The 20,442-nt window shown below is 39.5% G+C and overlaps 1 protein-coding gene across 1 annotated transcript; it reads left to right on the top strand.

Annotated features, from left to right (window-relative positions):
• Nucleotides 1–494: 494 nt before the first annotated feature.
• Nucleotides 495–19,946, top strand: LOC137734284 (uncharacterized). Its single transcript, XM_068473576.1, has 7 exons — nt 495–1,179; nt 1,546–1,631; nt 1,755–2,715; nt 7,545–8,477; nt 18,427–18,963; nt 19,342–19,506; nt 19,704–19,946. The coding sequence occupies exons 1-7, from the start codon at nt 505–507 to the stop codon at nt 19,944–19,946; spliced, it is 3,600 nt and encodes a 1,199-aa protein (XP_068329677.1). The 5' UTR covers nt 495–504.
• The last annotated feature ends 496 nt before the right edge of the window (nt 19,947–20,442 follow it).

Genomic DNA, 20,442 nt, shown 5'->3' with positions numbered 1-20,442 from the left:
ACACTACCTGTCATCATTTCTAGTTCACTCACGGCCCAAGAAGAAGACAAGTTGATAAGGGTGTTAAAGGAGCACAAACCTGCCATTGGATGGACCTTGGCGGATATCAAAGGCATTAGTCCCACCACATGCATGCATCGCATCCTTTTGGAGGAGGGAGCCAAGCCATCTCGTGAAGCTCAACGTCGCCTTAATCCACCCATGTTGGAAGTTGTTCCAAAGAAGTCCGGAGTCACGGTGGTGAAGAATGAAGAACAAGAGCTTGTACCCACTCGTGTTGTGACAGGTTGGCGTGTGTGTATTGATTACAGGAAGTTAAATGCCATGACAAGGAAGGATCACTTTCCATTGCCATTCCTGGACCAAATGCTAGAAAGGTTAGCCGGTTATAAATTTTATTGCTTTCTTGATGGATATTCCGGATATAACCAAATTGTGATAGCTCCGGAGGATCAGGAAAAGACAACTTTCACGTGCCCCTTTGGCACCTTTGCATATCGACGTATGCCATTTGGGTTGTGCAATGCCCCTGCAACATTTCAACGATGCATGGTGAGTATATTCTCTGATTATGTGGAGAAGATTATTGAGATATTCATGGATGATTTTAGCGTGTTTGGTAATTCATTCGATCATTGCTTGAATAATCTGACCTTAATTTTGAAACGTTGTGTTGAAACGAATCTTGTGCTTAATTGGGAAAAATGTCATTTCATGGTTAAGCAAGGTATTGTTCTAGGACATATTATTTCTGAAAAAGGCATTGAAGTGGATAAATCTAAGGTAGACCTTGTTCGTCACTTACCCTCTCCAACTTCGGTTAGAGAGATTCGTTCGTTTCTTGGTCATGCAGGTTTTTATAGGCGCTTCATAAAGGATTTCTCCAAGATTGCGCAGCCACTATGCCGATTGCTTCAAAAGGAGGTGGTTTTCGAGTTCAACGAGGCGTGTGAGAAGGCATTCAACCACCTCAAGGAGGCTCTCACTTCGGCTCCCATTATCACACCTCCAGATTGGAGCCTTCCATTCGAGTTGATGTGCGATGCTTCGGACTATGCGATTGGTGCTGTTTTGGGGCAGCGAAAGAATAAACAACCTCATGTTATTTATTATGCATCTAGGACACTAAATGATGCTCAATTGAATTACTCAACCACTGAAAAAGAATTACTTGCTGTGGTATTTGCATTAGATAAGTTTCGATCATACTTACTTGGTACTAAAGTTATTATTTTTACTGATCATGCAGCTCTCAAGTATTTGCTCACGAAGAAGGAAGCTAAGCCTAGACTAATTCGATGGCTGTTGCTTTTACAAGAGTTTGACATTGAGATTCGAGATAAGAAGGGCGTAGAGAATGTGGTGGCTGACCACCTCAGTCGAATGGTACATGAGGAAGCATCGCCAATTCCTGAAACCTTTCCCGATGAGCAATTAATGTCCATCCAGGTAAGTGAGCCTTGGTATGCAGATTTGGTGAACTTTTTGGTATCTAAACACACCCCTAGCACACTTAATAGGAATCAACGTGATAAGCTGATAAAGGATGCTAGGTTTTATGTCTGGGATGACCCATACCTTTGGAAATTTTGTCCTGATCAAATTGTACGACGTTGTGTGAATGAATCTGAGTTTCAATCTATTTTAACATTTTGTCATTCATATGCATGTGGGGGACATTTTGGCACCCAACGCACTGCACTTAAAGTTTTAGAATGCGGGTTTTATTGGCCAACCATTTTTAAGGATGCTAGGACATTTTGCCTTACATGTGATCGTTGTCAACGAATGGGTAATATAAGTGTTAAGGATCAAATGCCACAAAACCCTATACTTTCTGTTGAAATATTTGATGTGTGGGGAATTGATTTTATGGGTCCCTTTCCTTCCTCCCATGGTTTTATCTATATCTTGTTGGCGGTGGATTATGTTTCCAAATGGGTGGAAGCAAAAGCCACCCGTACTAACGATTCCAAAGTGGTTGCAGATTTTGTGAAGTCTAACATTTTTGCTAGGTTTGGAATGCCTCGAGTCCTTATAAGTGATGGAGGTTCACATTTTTGTAATCGCACAATCGAGGCACTGCTCAAGAAGTACAAAGTTACACATAGGGTTTCGACACCCTATCATCCTCAAACAAGCGGGCAAGCCGAGGTGTCGAATCGCGAGATAAAACAGATTCTTGAGAAGACGGTTGGCCCAACAAGAAAAGATTGGAGCTTGAGGTTAGAGGATGCATTGTGGGCTTATAGGACCGCCTACAAAACACCCATAGGAATGTCCCCATTTCGGCTTGTGTATGGCAAACCATGTCACTTACCGGTGGAATTGGAGCACAAGGCTCATTGGGCCGTGAGGAAGTTCAACATGGATGTAGATGAGGCGGGAATTCATCGTAAGCTTCAATTGAATGAACTTGAGGAGATACGGAATGAAGCTTACGAGAATGCTCGACTTTACAAGGAAAAGACAAAGGCCTTTCATGACAAGATGATTCGCACCAAGTCCTTCTCTGTTGGACAGAAAGTGTTGTTATTTAATTCTCGTCTTCGTCTATTTCCGGGTAAGTTACGTTCACGTTGGATTGGACCCTTTGTTATTACTAATGTTTTTCCTCATGGTGCAGTCCAAGTTCGTAGTTTCAAAACAGGTCAAGAGTTCAAGGTGAATGGGCATCGCTTGAAGCCTTACTACGAGAGCTTTGTAGAACATGATGTGGAGGAGACAACCCACTATGCCGTGGGTTCCCATGAAGGTTGATCAATGTGGCATCGTCCGGCTGCAAGACGTAAAAGAAAGCGCTACTTGGGAGGCAACCCATGCAATCAACAAAGGACGAACTTGGGAATCACTCAACACTCAGATTTGCGTCCCTAAACCCTTTCCTTTGTTGCTTACTTTATGTTATGTGTATTGTGTTTAATTGTGTCTAAAACATTGAGGACAATGTTTAGTTTAAGTGTGGGGGGGTAACATTCTGTTTTGAGATATTTTTGCATGAAATTCATAGGGTATTACCACCTAACATGTCTAAACTTGTTTCCCACTGTTTTTAAGTATTTTTGCATGAAATTCGTAGGGTATTATCACCTAACATGTCTAAATTTTTTTCCCACTGTTTTTAAGTGTTTTTAAGCTATTTTAGAGTGTTTTAGAGTGTGTTGACTTAAAAATCCGAAAATACCATAAAAATTTGAAAAATTGTTTTGAAAAACCCAAAAAGAGTTGTTTTTGTGTGTTTGTTTGTGTCGTAGGTTACCTTCCAACACAATGATGAGGATTTGGTTTTAATTGCATGATGGTTAAAGAAGTTACAAACATGGATGGACGTTTGATATACTCTTGGTTTATGCTTGTTTGTAGTTATAGTTTACGAATTCACATGTAATCACAAATGATAAAAATCAGTTTTTGTAACATGCTTGAAGGAAGGAACTTAAACAAACGCTACATCCCTGTGAGACTTGAGCCTAAACATTTTTTGGAGAGTTAAAATCTGTGCATTATTGTTTTCTAAAGTTGTTGCATGATCTCATTATTCATTGCTTGGTTACTACTTAGAAGGCGTTTCATCACTTAGTTCCAAATGCTAGAACTCATGCCCATTTCATTCAAAGCATGTTATTGATTTGCATAACACGTATTCAGGATGAAGTTATGTAGTGACCACCATCAAAGCAAACAGCCATGTGCCCTTCACTCATTTTGTGTTTAAGTTTAACCCCATTGAGCCGTGTTAGCCCATGTTCTTTGTTAACCCACATTATCCTCACCTAGCCTAGAATAGGACCATCCGTGCCCTTGTTCTTGAAGCATAGTAAGCATGAATGAATTCCTTTTGATTATGGTGTTGCAGAAAATAAGTGTGGGGGAAGGATTATGGATGTGAGTTTATGTGCCATAGGCACGGTTGGAAAAAAAAAAAAAAAAAAAAAAGAAAGAAAGCAAAAAGAAAAGAAGAAAGAAAGAAAAGAAAAGAAAATAAAAAAAAGAGTTGAAAATAGTTGAAAAGTTTTGGTTGTTGAAGTAAGGGCCCAAAACAATGAATTAGGCCCTAAGAGTTGTTTGAATCTTCCCTATTTGTCTAAAAGTTGATTTCTGCATTCTAAGGGAATTCTAGGACTTAATTTCAATACTTTGCTTGCTATTGCGTAAAGAACTTTTGTTTATCCCTATCTTTCCTTGTTAGCCAATAACCCAAGCCCCGTTACAACCCTTGACTTCTATCTTGAGTGTTGTGCATTTCAATTGTGGAGTTTGAATTTGGTATGAGCATATGGTGTCACTGGTTCTCGCATCTAAGTAGTAGCATTCCATTCATGAGATCATATCTAAACATGTTTAATTACTCCAGAAATTGCATTCTTTGTTATAACATATGTGAGTACTAGGCCTTTATGTTTACATCAATCTTCTCACATATAACTAGTGTAGGGTGTGTAGTCAGAAAATCTGAGTGAAAATCGAGTGCATAACTAGCGAGGAATTAAGGGAATTCTCTAAGGCATGTTACTACATTCAAAATGTGTTTTAATTGATTAAATGCGAACTAGTGAATGGTGACTATGATTAAGTATGTGCTCGAGGGGAAGGAAGACTGAAAGCTATGTGAGTAATGATCTTTGACATGTCACGTTTCATTGGAAATCCCTGAGGCAAACGTTGGAAGGTTTAGGTTATGTTTGGTTTGTTTTATTTCGTTTTGTTTAGTTTAGTTGTATTGTTTTGCTCGAGGACTAGCAAAAGTTAAGTGTGGGGGAATTTGATAGGAGCATATTCATGCGACTTAATTAGCTTGTTCTCGTGCATTTATGTTGTGTTTACTTAGCTATTTTAGTGTTTAAGGCTACTTTTGTGTATTTTCAGATTATAAGGCCAAAGTGTGCAAGAAGATGCAAATTGGAGTCTTTTGGAGCGAAAGAGGAATGAATGAGTTGAAGATTTGAAGAAACGACGAATTCCTACTCCAACAATGAATTCTTACCAAAACGAGGAATCCTACTCAAACAAGGATTCCTACATGAGGTAGGAAGGTTAACCCTAGGTTTCCCGTTTTGGTAACCTTTCCTAAACTTAAACGTCCGTATTTTCTAGCCACTTTGAAGGCCTTGTAGGCACTTTAGGACACAAAACAAATGCCCTAGGTCACTTTAAACCATTGCCGTGCCCTTGTATCTTCCCCCCTCCCCTTGCCGTGCAAGGGAGGGCAATTTTGTTCCTTTTTATGCACAAAACCCTAACTCTAAACCCTAGCCGACCTAATTCATTGCATGCATTCATATTTCTAAACCATTCAGCCACCATATTCCTATTATTCTAATCAGCCGCAACTTTTGATTCCATTCATCATTCACCCAAAATTACAACCATAAGCCATTCATGGATATTTTAATAAGCCATTCATTGATATTTTAATCAGCCATTTTCATCCTAATTATTCTTCTAAGTCGTGGCCCCCCATATATTATTTGACCCTAATTTCCCACTTTGGCCGTGGATCCCATCACCCATTCTACCCTATTTCTCTCCCAAAAACCGTGCAGCCACCACCACTTAAAACCATTGCCGTAGCCTTCCCATTCCATTTTTCCTCCATTCCAGCCATCTTCCACACCTTCCCCACCATTGCCGCACCACTAAACCTCCATAAACCCAATCCCAAAACCAGAAAAACATCCAAAACTCACCTAGACTTTCACTGCCGCAGCAAGGAGAATAAGAAGGAGGGCTTAGACGCGCAGAAATTCAAGTGGATTCGTTGGGCGTTCTAGGTGTAATCCATCCTTTGTTCTTTATATTTAAATTCAATTTTATTTTTCTTGTTATGAACATGAGAGGCTAAACCCCTATTTAGCTAGGGGGTGATTCGAAACCATGATTATATATGTGAAATAAGTTGATTACTTCCAATTATCGTTGCATAAGTTTTGAATACAATTTGCTTAACCGTTTGATTTAAAACTTATTCTTGTATGTTGATTGAGAGTGCACGCTTAATTTGCATGCTTGAATTTGATGCTAGGATATAAGTTTGTTTCACCTAATCGTTATGAATTTATATTCACAAGTAGTGAAGGTTGCTAGTCACGATCATGTTAAGTAGATTCCTGGCAAGCGTATCATGCTTTTCATAGTTACAAATGCCTTGTCGATGCTTATGATTTCCAAAGAACGTAATGATTCTAACTTATATCTTTATCATGCTGTTCATATAGAGAATTTGTTAGGAATAATTTGTTTGCGATGCATATTCATCCAATTCAATGATTCTAGGGAAATCTGAAGGTTAATTTAAGCGGACCTAATTAACTTGGAGTGTCGAGGTTCATAACTTATTGGATTGATAATTGGAAATTGATTTACGTTGCATATATTTCATGTGTGGAGAAGAACCCCTTATCTATCCCATCATCCATTGATTCATCACAATTTTGTCTTAAAATCTGTTTTCTTTACAATCTGCCCAGTTAGTTTAAATTCGTCCAACCACAATCCCCCCATATTTTGTTGAGTCGTAGTCATTCGTTTTTGTTTTATTTTGTGTTTTTAAGCATTTGGAGTCATAAACACTTTCAAATTCGTCCAAATTAAGTTCTAGTTTCTGTTTGAGTCAATTTGATTGTTTTAGGCAGATTTGAGTGTCTCAAATCTGTTTTGAGTCATAGTAGTCTTGTTAAGAGTCTTTAAGCTTAGTTTTTGTGTTTTTAAGTCAATTCAAATTAGATTAGCACCCCTAGTTAATCCCCGGTTAGAACGATCCCTACTTACTTCATTACTACAATTGTCACAAATAGGGTTTAATTTGTGTGTCAACATAATTTTCACATCACTAGACATGGAGGATTCAGCCCATTCTACATCTTAGCCGATTCTCCTTGGTAGGCCATTCATGAAGACGGCCCGAACAAAGATTGATGTATACAAAGGCACCTTGACAATGGAATTCGATGGGGAAGTGATTGATTTTAATATTTCTGAAACTATGAGATATCCCGTTGATGACCATTCTTGTTTTTCCATTGATGTTATCGATTCTTTGGCGCAGGTATACCTTGAAGAATTGAACGAGGACGCCCTGGAAACAACCATCACTAAGGCCATAGAGCGCAAAAATGAAGGATTTGGGCCAATGCAAGGCCACGGCAAGGAGGAGGAATTCTTTGCAATGGGTTCTAGTGAAGAAATAATTGAGGTTGTGGCAGCCCTTGAGTCATTGCCACAACAATATGGTAAGGTTCCACTCTCACTTTCAAATTCAGTTTCCACTAAGATGCTACATTCTGTTGTTCAGGCACCATCGCTTGAACTTAAGCCGTTGCCGGACCATTTGAAGTATGTGTTTTTGGGAAAAGGCGAAACATTGCCCGTCATCATTTCATCAAGTCTCACGGCAATGGAGGAGGAGAAGCTTGTGAGGGTGCTGCGAGAGCACAAAACGAATAAGCCCTACCACATGCATGCACCGTATACTTCTTGAGGAGGGGACTAAGCCATCCAGAGAGGCTCAACGCCGTCTCAACCCTCCGATGATGGAAGTGGTGAAGAAGGAAATAATCAAGCTTTTGGATTGCGGAGTGATCTACCCTATCTCCGATAGCCGTTGGGTCTCTCCAGTTCAAGTCGTTCCCAAGAAGTCCGGAGTAACTGTTATCAAGAATGATGAGAATGAGCTCGTGCCTACACGCATTCAGACTAGATGGCGAGTATGTATCGATTACCGGAAGCTAAATGCCATGACTAGGAAAGATCACTTTCCTTTGCCATTCATCGACCAGATGCTCGAAAGGTTAGCCGGTCATGCCTTTTACTGTTTTCTTGATGGATACTCTGGATATAACCAAATTGTGATAGCCCCGGATGATCAAGAGAAGACCACATTCACATGTCCCTTTGGAACATTTGCTTATCGTCGCATGCCATTTGGCTTATGCAACGCACCGGCCACTTTCCAAAGGTGTATGGTAAGTATATTTTCCGATTTTGTTGAAAAGATCATTGAGGTTTTCATGGATGATTTCAGTGTGTTTGGGAGTTCATTTGATAATTGCTTGGATAATCTAACCTTAATTTTGAAACGATGTGTTGAAACTAACCTTGTCTTGAATTGGGAGAAATGTCACTTTATGGTGAAACAAGGTATAGTTTTAGGACATATTGTTTCAGAAAAAGGAATTGAAGTAGATAAATCGAAAATAGACCTTGTACGTCACTTACCCTCTCCTACTTCGGTTAGAGAGGTACGTTCGTTTCTTGGCCATGCAGGGTTCTATAGGCGTTTTATCAAGGACTTCTCCAAGATGTCCAACCCTCTTTGCCGATTGCTTCAAAAAGATGTGCCATTCAAGTTTGATGAAGAGTGTAATTCGGCATTTAACCAACTCAAGGAGAAGCTAGTCTCGGCCCCCATTATTGTACCTCCAGATTGGAGCCTTCCGTTCGAGCTCATGTGCGATGCATCCGACTATGCATTAGGAGCTGTTCTAGGACAAAGAAGAGACAAGCGGCCGCATGTCATATACTATGCCTCTCGGACTCTCAATGATGCCCAATTGAACTACTCCACGACGGAAAAAGAACTTCTAGCTGTGGTTTTTGCTTTAGATAAATTCCGTTCATATTTAATTGGTACTAAAGTAATCGTTTATTCTGATCATGCAGCTTTGAGGTACTTGCTCACGAAAAAGGAAGCAAAGCCGAGGCTTATCCGTTGGATTCTTCTTCTTCAAGAATTTGATATTGAAATCCGGGATAAGAAAGGAAACGAGAATGTAGTGGCTGACCATTTAAGCCGAATGATCCACGAGGAGCATGAACATGCCGTACCTATCCCTGAAACTTTTCCCGATGAGCAGCTGCTATCCATTGAGGTAAGTGAACCATGGTATGCAGATTTAGTGAATTACTTGGTGGCTAAACAATTTCCAAATGAACTAAACAAGCACCAACGTGATAAGCTTAAAAATGATGCACGTTTTTATGTGTGGGATGACCCGTATTTATGGAAATATTGCCCTGACCAAGTTATACGTAGGTGTGTGCACGATTCTGAGTTTAATGCTATTCTAACCTTTTGTCACACTTATGCTTGTGGGGGACACTTTGGCACTCAAAGAACAGCACTTAAGGTGTTAGAATGTGGTTTCTATTGGCCTACCATCTTTAGGAATGCTAGAACATTTTGCATGTCTTGTGATAGATGCCAAAGAACGGGCAATATTGGTCCTAAACAACAAATGCCGCAAACCCCCATTTTTAGTGTTGAAATCTTTGATGTTTGGGGTATTGATTTTATGGGTCCCTTTCCTTCGTCACATGGGTTTGTTTATATATTGCTTGCTGTGGATTATGTGTCGAAATGGGTGGAAGCAAAAGCCACCCGAACTAATGATTCTCGAGTGGTTGCAGATTTTGTAAAAACTAACATTTTTGCAAGGTTTGGAATGCCACGAGTGCTAATCAGTGATGGAGGTTCCCATTTTTGTAATCGAACCATCGAGCCGTTGCTCAAGAAATACAATGTCACACATAAGGTGGCCACACCTTATCATCCTCAAACGAGCGGGCAAGCCGAGGTTTCGAATAGGGAAATCAAGCAGATTCTTGAGAAGACCGTGGGGCCTACAAGGAAGGATTGGAGTTTGCGCTTAAACGATGCATTGTGGGCGTATCGCACTGCCTACAAAACCCCCATTGGGATGTCACCTTTTCGGCTCATCTATGGGAAGCCATGCCATCTTCCTGTCGAACTAGAGCATCGTGCACATTGGGCCGTCAAAACGTTCAATATGGACCTTGATGCCGCAGGTTTACATAGGAAGCTTCAATTATGTGAGCTTGATGAAATCCGAAATGAAGCATATGAGAATGCCCGGATTTACAAGGAGAAAACAAAGGCATTTCATGACAAGATGATTCGTGCCAAGACGTTCTCTATTGGGCAGAAAGTGTTGTTGTTCAATTCTCGCCTTCGTTTGTTTCCGGGTAAGTTGCGTTCCAAATAGGTTGGTCCTTTTATTGTCACTTATGTTTTCCCTCATGGTGCAATGCAAATCAAAAGTTCAAGGACGCAGCAAGAATTCAAAGTGAATGGGCATCGATTGAAGCCCTATTACGAGATGTTTGAGGAGCATGTCGTGGAGGAGGTACCCCTCCATGCCGTGGAACCTAGTCAAGCTTAAACGGAGGTACCGTCCGGCTGCAAGACGTAAAAGCAAGCGCTACTTGGGAGGCAACCCATGCATTCAACAAAGGAAGACTTAGAAAGCACTCCAAATCCAGATTCCTAAAAAAAAAAAACTCTTCTCTTTGTTGCTATTTCGTTTCTGCCTTGTTAGGTTGTTTAGTTGTTATTGTTTGTTTGTTTATTAATTATGTGAGTCTATGATTGTAACATTGAGAAAATGTTTGATTTATTGATAGGCACTGCTAAACAAAGAAAGATGGTGCTTCACAATGGTTGTTTGCTTGAGGCCCCACTACGTGGCTTTACTCTTGAAGCGGAAGGCATCGGAGCGGGAGGCATCGGAGCGGAAGGCATAGGAACAGAAGGCATCGGAGCGGAAGGCATAGGAGCAGAAGGCATCGGAGCGGGAGGCATCGGAGCTAGAGCATTCCAGGCCTCAATACTTGGCCAAGCGCTGGATGAGCCAGGAAAAAGATGCCTCTGGAGATAAGCAGAAAACCTTTGACGGTCGCTTTGAATCCGACCCTCAGATTCTTGCAGCTCATCAAGCTTCCTCTTCATGCCCGACGAATAGTTATTTGCAAGCACATGCAAACTTCTATTCTCGTACTTAAGCTGCTGGATCTCCTGCTTGAGACTTTCCACCTCTGCCATCAATGATTCCACCTGACGGGAGCGGGCAAGCAGGCGTTGGCCCATGTTGGACACAGAACTCGCACACTGAACACTAAGTGCGAGGGACTCTTGAACGGCCAACTCATCGGACCGTCCTGACAGCAACCTACTATCTTTTGGAGTGAGGAGGTTCCTAGCTACTATTGTAGCTGTTGTGGCGTCCTGCATCACGGAGTCTTCACCTGTGAAAGGACCGTTAGAAGAAAAGAAAGAAGGGCGCCATACGTTACCTTGACGCGGCGCGCCCGTATCACTGCTAAGGCTCAATTCCAAGCTAAGGTTCGATGAGTTTGCCAGTTTTCAAAAGTGTTCAAAGAAAAGGGATGGAGTTAAATTTCAAAGGGCCGGAGTCGATCTTCAAGAATGGGAAATCTTCAGAGAGTGTTTGTTGTGGTGATCGATAGCTCAATAAAAAAGCCAAGGCGACGCGTCCACCGATTCAAAAAACCGGAATTTCCGACGTAATTTTGGCGACGCTTTCTCGGCTTTTCAGAAGACGCGTTCAACTTTGTCAAAAGATTTCTTCTTTTCAGACAAGACGTGGAGGCCATCACCGCAACTACATATCTTTAGCCGACAAGCGCAAAGTTCGGCGACGCTTTCTCTACTTTTCAGAAGACGCGTGCAGCTTTGTCAAAAGGAGCCGCATCTGCACTACCACGTGTCGTTCAGAAAGCGAAGGGGCGTCGTTCAGAAATCGAAGGGGCGCCTGCTCAGAAATCGAAGAGGCGTATTCAGAGATCGAAGAGGCGCCACTATTTCAAAAAGCCGGAATTGCGGGATCAAAACGTTTGTCGACAAGGGTAAAAAGTACCACCACTTGATATTATCTCTATATATGTCGACCTTCGTCTTTTATGGCAGGGCAAACCTGAAGAAAATGCCCAACTCTCCCTCACCTCTGAGGGCGCACTCCCAGCAAAGCCTTTCGAAATACTAAATTTTTTCTTCTTCCCCAAAGATGATACCAGATGCCTGGAGTAAAGATGACCCAGGAGGAAATACATGTGCTGATTCATGCACCGCTTCTTCAAAAGCAAAGGTATCTCATATCATCAAGGTCAAAAGCAAAAGTATCTCATATCATGCTCTTTCCCTGTCTTTTTCTTTGTCCTTGTTCTTACTCGCATGGCAAAGTAAAAGAAGCAATCAGCCGGCACTTGGAGTCAATCTTCCGATCTGGAGCCAACTGCCTGGAACCTATTCCTGATTGCTTACCTAGCGTTGCTCTCGAGTAGTCATCTTCAACGGTTGATACACTTCCGGAGAAGGGACCACTTCTGCAAAGGGGAGCGAGTAAGGCAAGTGAAAATGATACATTGAAGCATGTGGAGACAAACATAGGCTGAGTTATCCTCCAACCTTTTTCAATATGAATTGGAAAGATTGAACAAAGAAACAGATAAAAGGGATAAGCTCAGACCTTCGGGGGAGACCAAATGAACCATCATGCTGCCCAGTTCAAGAAGTAGCACAAAGGAAAATCAACGATGGGCGGAAACCAGTTCAAGAGTAAGCCTGTGGAATCACAAAGATCAAAGCCTCAATGCAATCACCAAGGAGAAGAGGGAATTTACACTCCATAACCTGATTTGCGTCCCTAAACTCTTCTCTTTGTTAATTACATTCTGCCATGTTTAGTATGTTTAAATGTTTTTTGTGTGTTTACTTATGTTTTGTGTGAACCATATGCTTAAAACATTGAGGACAATGTTTGATTTAAGTGTGGGGGGGGGGGGGTAACTAAGTTTATTTAATGCAAATTCGTGGGATTTTATCACCCATAACTTCAAATGTTGTTCCTTGCTGTTTTAAGGTGTTTTTAAGTTGTTTTAGAGTGTTTTAGTGTGTTTTGTTTTATAACTCCGAAAATCACATAAAAATTTGAAAAACTTGTTTTAAAAACCCTAAAAAGAGTGTTTTGAGTCGTTTTTGTGTGTTTGTGTCTTAGGGTACCTTCCAACACAATGATAAGGATTTGGTTTATAATTGCATGACGGTTAGAAAGAGTTATAAACATAGAGAAAAGTATGATTTACTCTTGGTATATGCTTGGTTATGGTTATAATGTATGACTTCACATGCAATCATAAAAGAAAAAAAATTCGTTTTTGTAACATGCTTGAAGGAAGGAACTCAAACAAACGCTACAACCCTGAGAGACTTGAGCCTATAACGTTCTTTGGAGAGTTTAATCTGTTATTTCTTGTTTTCTAAAGTCGTTGCATGATCTCATTATTCTTTGCTTGGTTACTACTTAGAAGGCGTTTCATCATATAGTTCCAAATGCTAGAACTCATGCCCATTTCATTCAAAGCATGTTATTGATTTGCATAACACATATTCAAGAAGAAGTTGTGTAGTGACCACCACCATAGCCAAATAGCCTTACTTCCCATACTTCGTATATGTTGTAAGTTTTAACCCCGTTGAGCCTTGTTTAGCCTTTATTCTTTGTTTACCCACATTTTCCTCACCTAGCCTAGTTTAGGACAATCCCCACCCTTGTTCTTAAAAGATAGTGAGCATGACTTAATTGAATTCCTTTTGAGTTACATTATGAAAGAAAATAAGTGTGGGGGAGAGAATGTTTAAGTGTTGATGTTTTGAGATTCAAAAGAAAAGAAAAAAAAAAAAAAAAAAAAAAAAAAAGAGAAAAGAAAAAAATGAAAGAATAAGTGATTGAAGAAAGGTTCCAAAACACCAATTCTGGGTGTAAATTGTCTAAACTCTCCCTTTTTGTTCAAAAGTTGAGTTTTCATTCAAAAGTGAATTCTAAGTTGATTCAAATGTTTTGCTCACTATTTCTTTAAAAACCTTTGTTTTCCATATCCCTTCTTTGTTATCCACATACCCCAAGCCCCGTTACAACCCTTGACTTCTATCTTGAGTGTTGTGTATTTCAATTTGTGGAGTTTGAACTTGGTATGGGCTTATGGTGTCACTGGTTCTCGCGTCTAAGTAGTAGCATTCCATTCATGAGATCATATCTAAACATGCTTATTAACTCCAGAAAATGCTTTCCTTATTATAACATATGTGAGTGTTCGTCTACATGTTTACATCAATCTTCTCACATACACCTAGTGTAGGGTGTGTAGTCAGAAAATCTGTGTGAAAAACGAGAGTACATCTAGTAAGAAATTGAGGGAATTCTCTAAGGCATGTTACTACATTCAAAACATGGTTTTAAATGCTTAGTTGTGAACTAGTATGTGGTGACTATGAGTAAGAATGTACTTAAGTGTAAAGATGGCTCAAATCTGTGAGAATAATGATTTTTAATTTGTCATGTGCATTGGAAGTCCCTGATACGATTGTTGGAAGGTGTAGGTTGTGTTTTGTTCTTTTTGTTTTGTTTTTCTGTTTTGCTCGAGGACTAGCAAAAGCTAAGTGTGGGGGTATTTGATAGGAGCATATTTATGCGACTTAAATGGCTTGTTCTCGTACATTTACGTTATGTTTCTTTAGTTATTTTAGTTCTTTATGCTTCTTTTGTGTGTTTTCAGGTTCTAAGGGCAAAGTATGCAAAAGGATGCCTTTTGGAGCCTTTTGGAGCAAATTAGAGATTGGAATGGATATCATATGCTTGGAGCCAAAAGGATGGACGAAATTGAAGACTTGAAGTAGGAAAGTTAAATCCTAAAAAGACCTCATGTTTGAGCATCATTGAAAACTCCTACGCATTTTAGAACACAAAAACAACATTCCTAGCAATCTTAGGACATTGTCGTGTGTTTCCTTGTGTCTCCCTTCCTTGCCATGCAAGGAAGGGCTTTGTTCCCTATTTTAAATACTTAAACACTACCACTTATCATATCATACATTCATTTATCACTTATCATAATCATTCACTTATCACTTAACATATCATACACTTATCACTTATCACTCATAATCACCTACAACATCCACCTACTTCACCTACAACATCCACCTACTTCACCTACAAATGACATAGCCATATGTTCCCTCCACTACTCCTATAAATACCCTTGCATTCATTCATTCATGAACATCTCATTCACAACACAACACCCCTCAAACACTTCCATTATTCCCAAACCGTGAGTCCCCCTTCCACCATTCCTCATCCACTTCCATAATTCCCCAAACCTCACCTTAGACCTTGTGCTACAACAACGAGGAAGATAAGAGGGCCTAAACGTTCATACAATTCAAGTTTGAGTTGTTGGAATGTTTAGGTGTTTCTTTGATTTCAAAGTTTAAATTCAATTCTCTTTGTTTTGTACGTATGAGGAATGGAAGAGAAGAGTGCCTAAACGTTCATACAATTCAAGTTTGAGTTGTTGGAATGTTTAGGTGTTTCTTTGATTTCAAAGTTATGAGGAACTAAACCCCCTTTAGCTAGGGGGTGATTCGAAACTATGTTTATATTTGCAATATGAATTGATTAACTTTCGTTGGAATTTCATAAGTTGTGGATTCAATTTGTTTAACCGTTTGATTGATAACTTATTTATGAATGTTTATTAAGAATGCGCGCTTAATTTTCATGCATAAATATGACGCTAGAATATAAGTGAATTTCACCTAATCGTTATGAACTTATATTCACAAGTAGTGGAGGTTGCTTATAAACAATCGCGTTAAATGAATTCTTGGCACGAGTTTCATGCTCATCATAGTAACGAATGCCTCGTCAACACTTATAGTTTTCATAATGCTTAATGATCTTTGATTGTATCTTTATTGTGCTGTTCACGTAAAGGACTTTTGGAGAATGTGGTGAATTGCGTTGCGCTAACCCATCCAATTCATTAACTTAAGGAAAACTTGACGATTAATTTAAGCGGACCTAATTAACCCGGGGCGTTGAGTTTCATAATTTATCGAAAGACCAACTGAGAATCAATCTTGTATGCAAGTGTAACATGTGTGGAGAAGAACCCCTTGGCTATTCCATCGTCCATATTTTATTCACATTCATATTTACATTCTGTTTTAATTGCAATTTGTTCATTTAGTTTAATTTTGTCAAAACCTAAATCCCCCTTTACTTTAATGTCAAATTAGTTAGAAATCAATTTAGTTTGTGTTTTTAAGAGTTTTGAGTCTTTTGAACTTGTTAGAATCTGTTTAGTTTATGTTTTAAAGTATTTTTGAATTCTTTGAGTCTAGTTTAGTGTTTTATATTGTTTTTACGTTTTTAAGTCAGTTTCCAAGAGATTAACAATCCCTCCTAATCCCCGGTCCAGAACGATCCCTACTTGCACCTATACTACAATTTGACAAAAAGAGGGTTTAATTTGTGCGCGTATAAAACTCGCATCAGACATCTGCCATGCCAAAGTGATAGGAGCATATTTATGTTATTTCCTTGCATTTAGTTAGCTAATTACTACTTATTATAGTGTTTTAAGCTATTTTCGTATGTTTGTAGGTCCTAATGGCAAAAGGAGCAAGAAAGTGCATTTTGGAGCCTTTTAGAACAGTTTTGGGCTCATTATGGATAGCTTGCATATGGAGCAAGGTGGATGGACGAATTTGGAGTCAAATGAGGCTAGGAACATGCAATAAATCTGTAGAAACAAGTTTAAGACAAAGAAGATAAGGAAAGAGCAAGAAACATGGAACATTATCCAAACAACCTTATCTTATCCAAACCTTATCCTATCTTATCCTAACCTAATCTTGTTCTACCTTATTTCCAACTACAAGGGGGCCTAAATACATGATTTCTAGAACTTTTATTTGCTCCTAAAAGAGTGCCACACCCTTCCCCTTTTATCCTTTCTAGAAGTACCAAAATCTGCCACAAAACACAGTTTCTAGAAGGCCTAATTTCTGGTGAATTTCCCTAACCTTTTTCCTCTTGGATTCTGATTTGAATCGGCCCTTTTCCTTGTGGATTTGGATTGTATAAGTCCATATCAGAAATTAATTGGGCTATGACTTATTTTCCAAGCCTTGTGCCGCACCGTAAGGGCCCTAATCCTTTGTTTCTGCTAAATTCTAACCCTAATTCTGATTTCCTAGGGTTTGCCGTGCACTATATATATATATCTAAGCTTTGCCACACCCCCCTTACACCCTTCGTACAGCCATTCATCCTTCCATTCATTCATTCATTCATTCACACCACACCACACCCCATACATTCAGAAATACACCTTTGCCGCAACCTTGGGAGAAGAAGGAGTTTGCCGTGGCTTCCATAGGCGAAAAAGGACCTTGTGCCGCAATCAATCTACATCTATTGGAGACTTTCAAAGTTCTTTCTTCCCTCGTTTCATTTCCATGTTTATTTTAATTTGCTTTTCAATTGTTATGAACATGTGTAACTAAGTTTTTCTTAGTTAGAGGTGAATTCAAAGCCATGGACATATATACTATATGAATTGATTTCCTCCAGTTTTTGTTGCTTGAATTGTGAATGCAAATTACTTAACTGATTTATTGAGAACTTGTTCTTGTGTGTTGATTTGGGATGCATACTTAGTTTTCATGCATGAATTTGATGCTAAAATATAAGGGAATTTCACCTAATCATTATGAACTTATATTCACAAGTAGTAAAGGTCACTAGTCATGATTGTGTTAAGTAAATTCAGGGCAAAAGTATCATGCAGTTCATAGTTACGAATGCCTAGTCAATGCTTATGATTTTCACAAAGCATAATGATCTTTGATTGTATCTCTATTGTGCTGTTAATGTAGGGAACGTGAAAAGAATAATTTGGGTTGTCGATGCGTATCCCATCCAATTCAATGAAACTAGGAAAATCTGAAAGTTAATTTGTGCTTCTCACAATTAATTTGGGGCATTGTCATTCATGGTTTAAAGGGATAATAACTGGAAATCATTTTGTGTCGCATATGTGCATGTGTGGAGAAGAACCCTCTAACTGGCCTTTACCCATTCAATGCAACCAATTTAGTGTCTAATCTGTTTAGTTTTGCAATCTGCCCAGTTTAGTTAATTTTGTCAAACTCAATCCCCTTTAATATTTAGTGTTTTAACTTAGTTAGAATCTGTTTAAGTTTAGTTCTATTAGTGTTTTGAGTCAAGTAAAGGTCAAAATTCATCCAAATAACCCATTAGTTCTTACCTGTGTTTGTTTTGTCTCAATTCGTCAGAATCTGGCGTATTAAGTCTTTTGAGTCTTTTTAGTTCAATTTTCGTCCAAATCACTTTCTATGACCTGTTTTGAGTCAATTTAACTTAGTTTGTGTGTTTTGAGTTTATTTAGCTTGTTTTGAGTCATTAGATTCTAGTTTTCTGTTTTTAAGCCTAGTTTTATGTTTTTGAGTCAGTTTTGAGTAGATTAGCATCCCTAGTTAATCACCGGTCTAGAACGATCCTTACTTGCATATAAACCACAATTGTCAACAATAGGGTTTAATTTGTGTGTCAAGTTAATTTTCACATCAAATTTTGGTGCCGTTACCGGAGATTAGCAAACTTGCTAATCCCTTTTGTTTGTGTCGTGTCAAAGTGTGTCTTAAGGTCAAGTGTGTCATGTGTTTCTTTCTTTTTGTTTGTGTTTGCCGTGCTCTTCAAGAGTGGTTGCTGATTTGTTTTGTTTCTTTCTTATAAGTACTAGTTTATGACTCGTAGTTCTCAACCTGTTCGTGAGAATATATTGGAGTTTAACGTCAATTTTGAACGAACGTTGAGAAGAAAGATGAGGCATCCAGAACCTAGTCCACCTAGTTCTGAGGCCGAATCTGAAGAAGAAGAAGTGGAAGAGGAAGATCAAGCCATGGCTGTGGATAATCGAACAATCAAGGAACTTTCAGCCTCGAGGTTAGACAATGTCGTGCCTTTATGCATTCAATACCCTAGGGCAGCTCAAGGCAAGACCGATGAGTTCAAAATGAAATCAAGCTTATTGCATCACATTCCCAAGTACTATGGGTTGTCTATGGAAGATCTAAACAAGCATCTTAAGGAGTTTGAAGTGGTATGTTCGAGCATGACAGCCATTAATGTCGATGGGAACATTTTGAAGATGAAAGCCTTTACATTCTCTCTTTTGGAAAAGGCTAAGGATTGGCTCTATGAATTTGCACCCGGGACCGTCACTTCTTGGGAAAGCATGAACCGAGCATTCTTAGAGAAGTTTTTCCCAACTTCGAGAGTCATTCTCTTGAGGAAGAGAATTAGTGGCATTCAACAAAACCAAGGAGAGTCTTTTCCAACGTATTATGAGCGTTTCAAGACTTTAGTTGCATCGTGCGTTCAACATCAAATGAAGGAAGAACTTTTAATTCAATATTTCTACGAAGGACTCCTTCCAATTGAGAGACAAATGCTAGATGCTTCAGCGGGAGGTGCTTTGGTTAACAAAACACCGGTGGCTGCCAAGGTCTTAATTGCAAACCGAGCCTTGAATGCACAACAATATGAAGGTGTTGGACAAAGAGAACCCCCACGGCAACAACAACAAGTGAATGAGGTAAGTGCAATTTCTGAAATTCATGCTCAATTGGCTAATCTCACTGTTTTTGTGTCACAGGTTGTCGATGGATCCAAAGTGCAAGGTGCGACCATATGTAGAGTGTGCTCTATGAAAGGACATCTCAATGATCAATGTCCTCAATTGATAGAGAATGGAGGATGGGAAAGCGCCAATGCCATAGGTTATCAAAGCCAAAATCAGCAAAGGAATGATACAATCCAGGTTGGAGAGATCGTCTAAACTTCAAGTAGAGGGAGCCTCAACAACCTCAGAAACAAGGAGGATATAGACAGCGATCTCCTGGGCTCTATCAAAGGCCATACGTACCACCACAACCTCCACCACAATCTGCCCAACCAAATTCAGGTTCGTCTTTGGACAATGATAAAATGCTTCAAATACTAACTTCTTTGACTCAGGGACTACAAAATCAAGCCAAAGAGATGGGCAAAGTGAAGAAGCAAATTAGGCAGATGACGGAGTTCATGGGGCAGTTTAGAGAAGAAGGCAAACTAACTAGCTCAACCATTGTCAATCCAAAAGGAGGTTTTGAAACGGCCAAGGCTATCACTTTGAGAAGTGGTAAAGAGGTTGGAACCAAGCCAAATCCATCCACATCAAGTCAAAAAGAGGACGAAAAGTTGCTGCCCGAAGAGGATTAAGTGGATAAAGCCACGACAAGGGTGGAACAAACCTTGCCGCAGCCCCCTAGTGCACCAAAATCGTCCCACACCACCAAGGTAAGTCCAAATTCGAATTTTTCTAGGTCTATTCCACTAAATGTGCCTTTTCCTAGCAAGTTTAGGCAATCAAAGAAAGAAGAGAATGAGAAGGACATTGTGGAAACCTTTAGGAAAGTTCAAGTCAATATTCCGCTCCTTGATACAATCAAGCAAGTTGCTAAGTATGCCAAATTCTTGAAAGAACTTTGCACAACAAGGAAGAGGATTTCGAACAAGGAAGTGGTCCAGGTAAGTGAGAATGTTTCTGTGGTATTACAAAGGAAATTACCACCTAAATGCAAAGAACCGGGTAGTTTTACAATTCCTTGTGTTATTGGCAATACTAAGTTTGAACATGCTATGTTAGACTTAGGAGCTTCAATTAATGTCATGCCTTACTCAATTTATGCATCTATGAACTTAGGAGAGCTTAAAA

This window comes from Pyrus communis, chromosome 5, assembly GCF_963583255.1.
Source record: "Pyrus communis chromosome 5, drPyrComm1.1, whole genome shotgun sequence".
NCBI classification, from domain to species: Eukaryota; Viridiplantae; Streptophyta; class Magnoliopsida; order Rosales; family Rosaceae; genus Pyrus; species Pyrus communis.
Note: the sequence above shows the minus strand (reverse complement) of the source record. Positions and strands in the feature narration are given on the sequence as shown.

Bases quoted from the DNA above. Each gene is read 5' to 3' on its own strand.
- LOC137734284 (XM_068473576.1), top strand. From the start codon at position 505: ATGCCATTTGGGTTGTGCAATGCCCCTGCAACATTTCAACGATGCATG. The intron at 2,716-7,544 runs GTGGAGGAGACA...GAAGTGGTGAAG, and splicing joins AGAGCTTTGTAGAACATGAT to AAGGAAATAATCAAGCTTTT. The intron at 18,964-19,341 runs GTCATTCTCTTG...TTTGTGTCACAG, and splicing joins AGTTTTTCCCAACTTCGAGA to GTTGTCGATGGATCCAAAGT.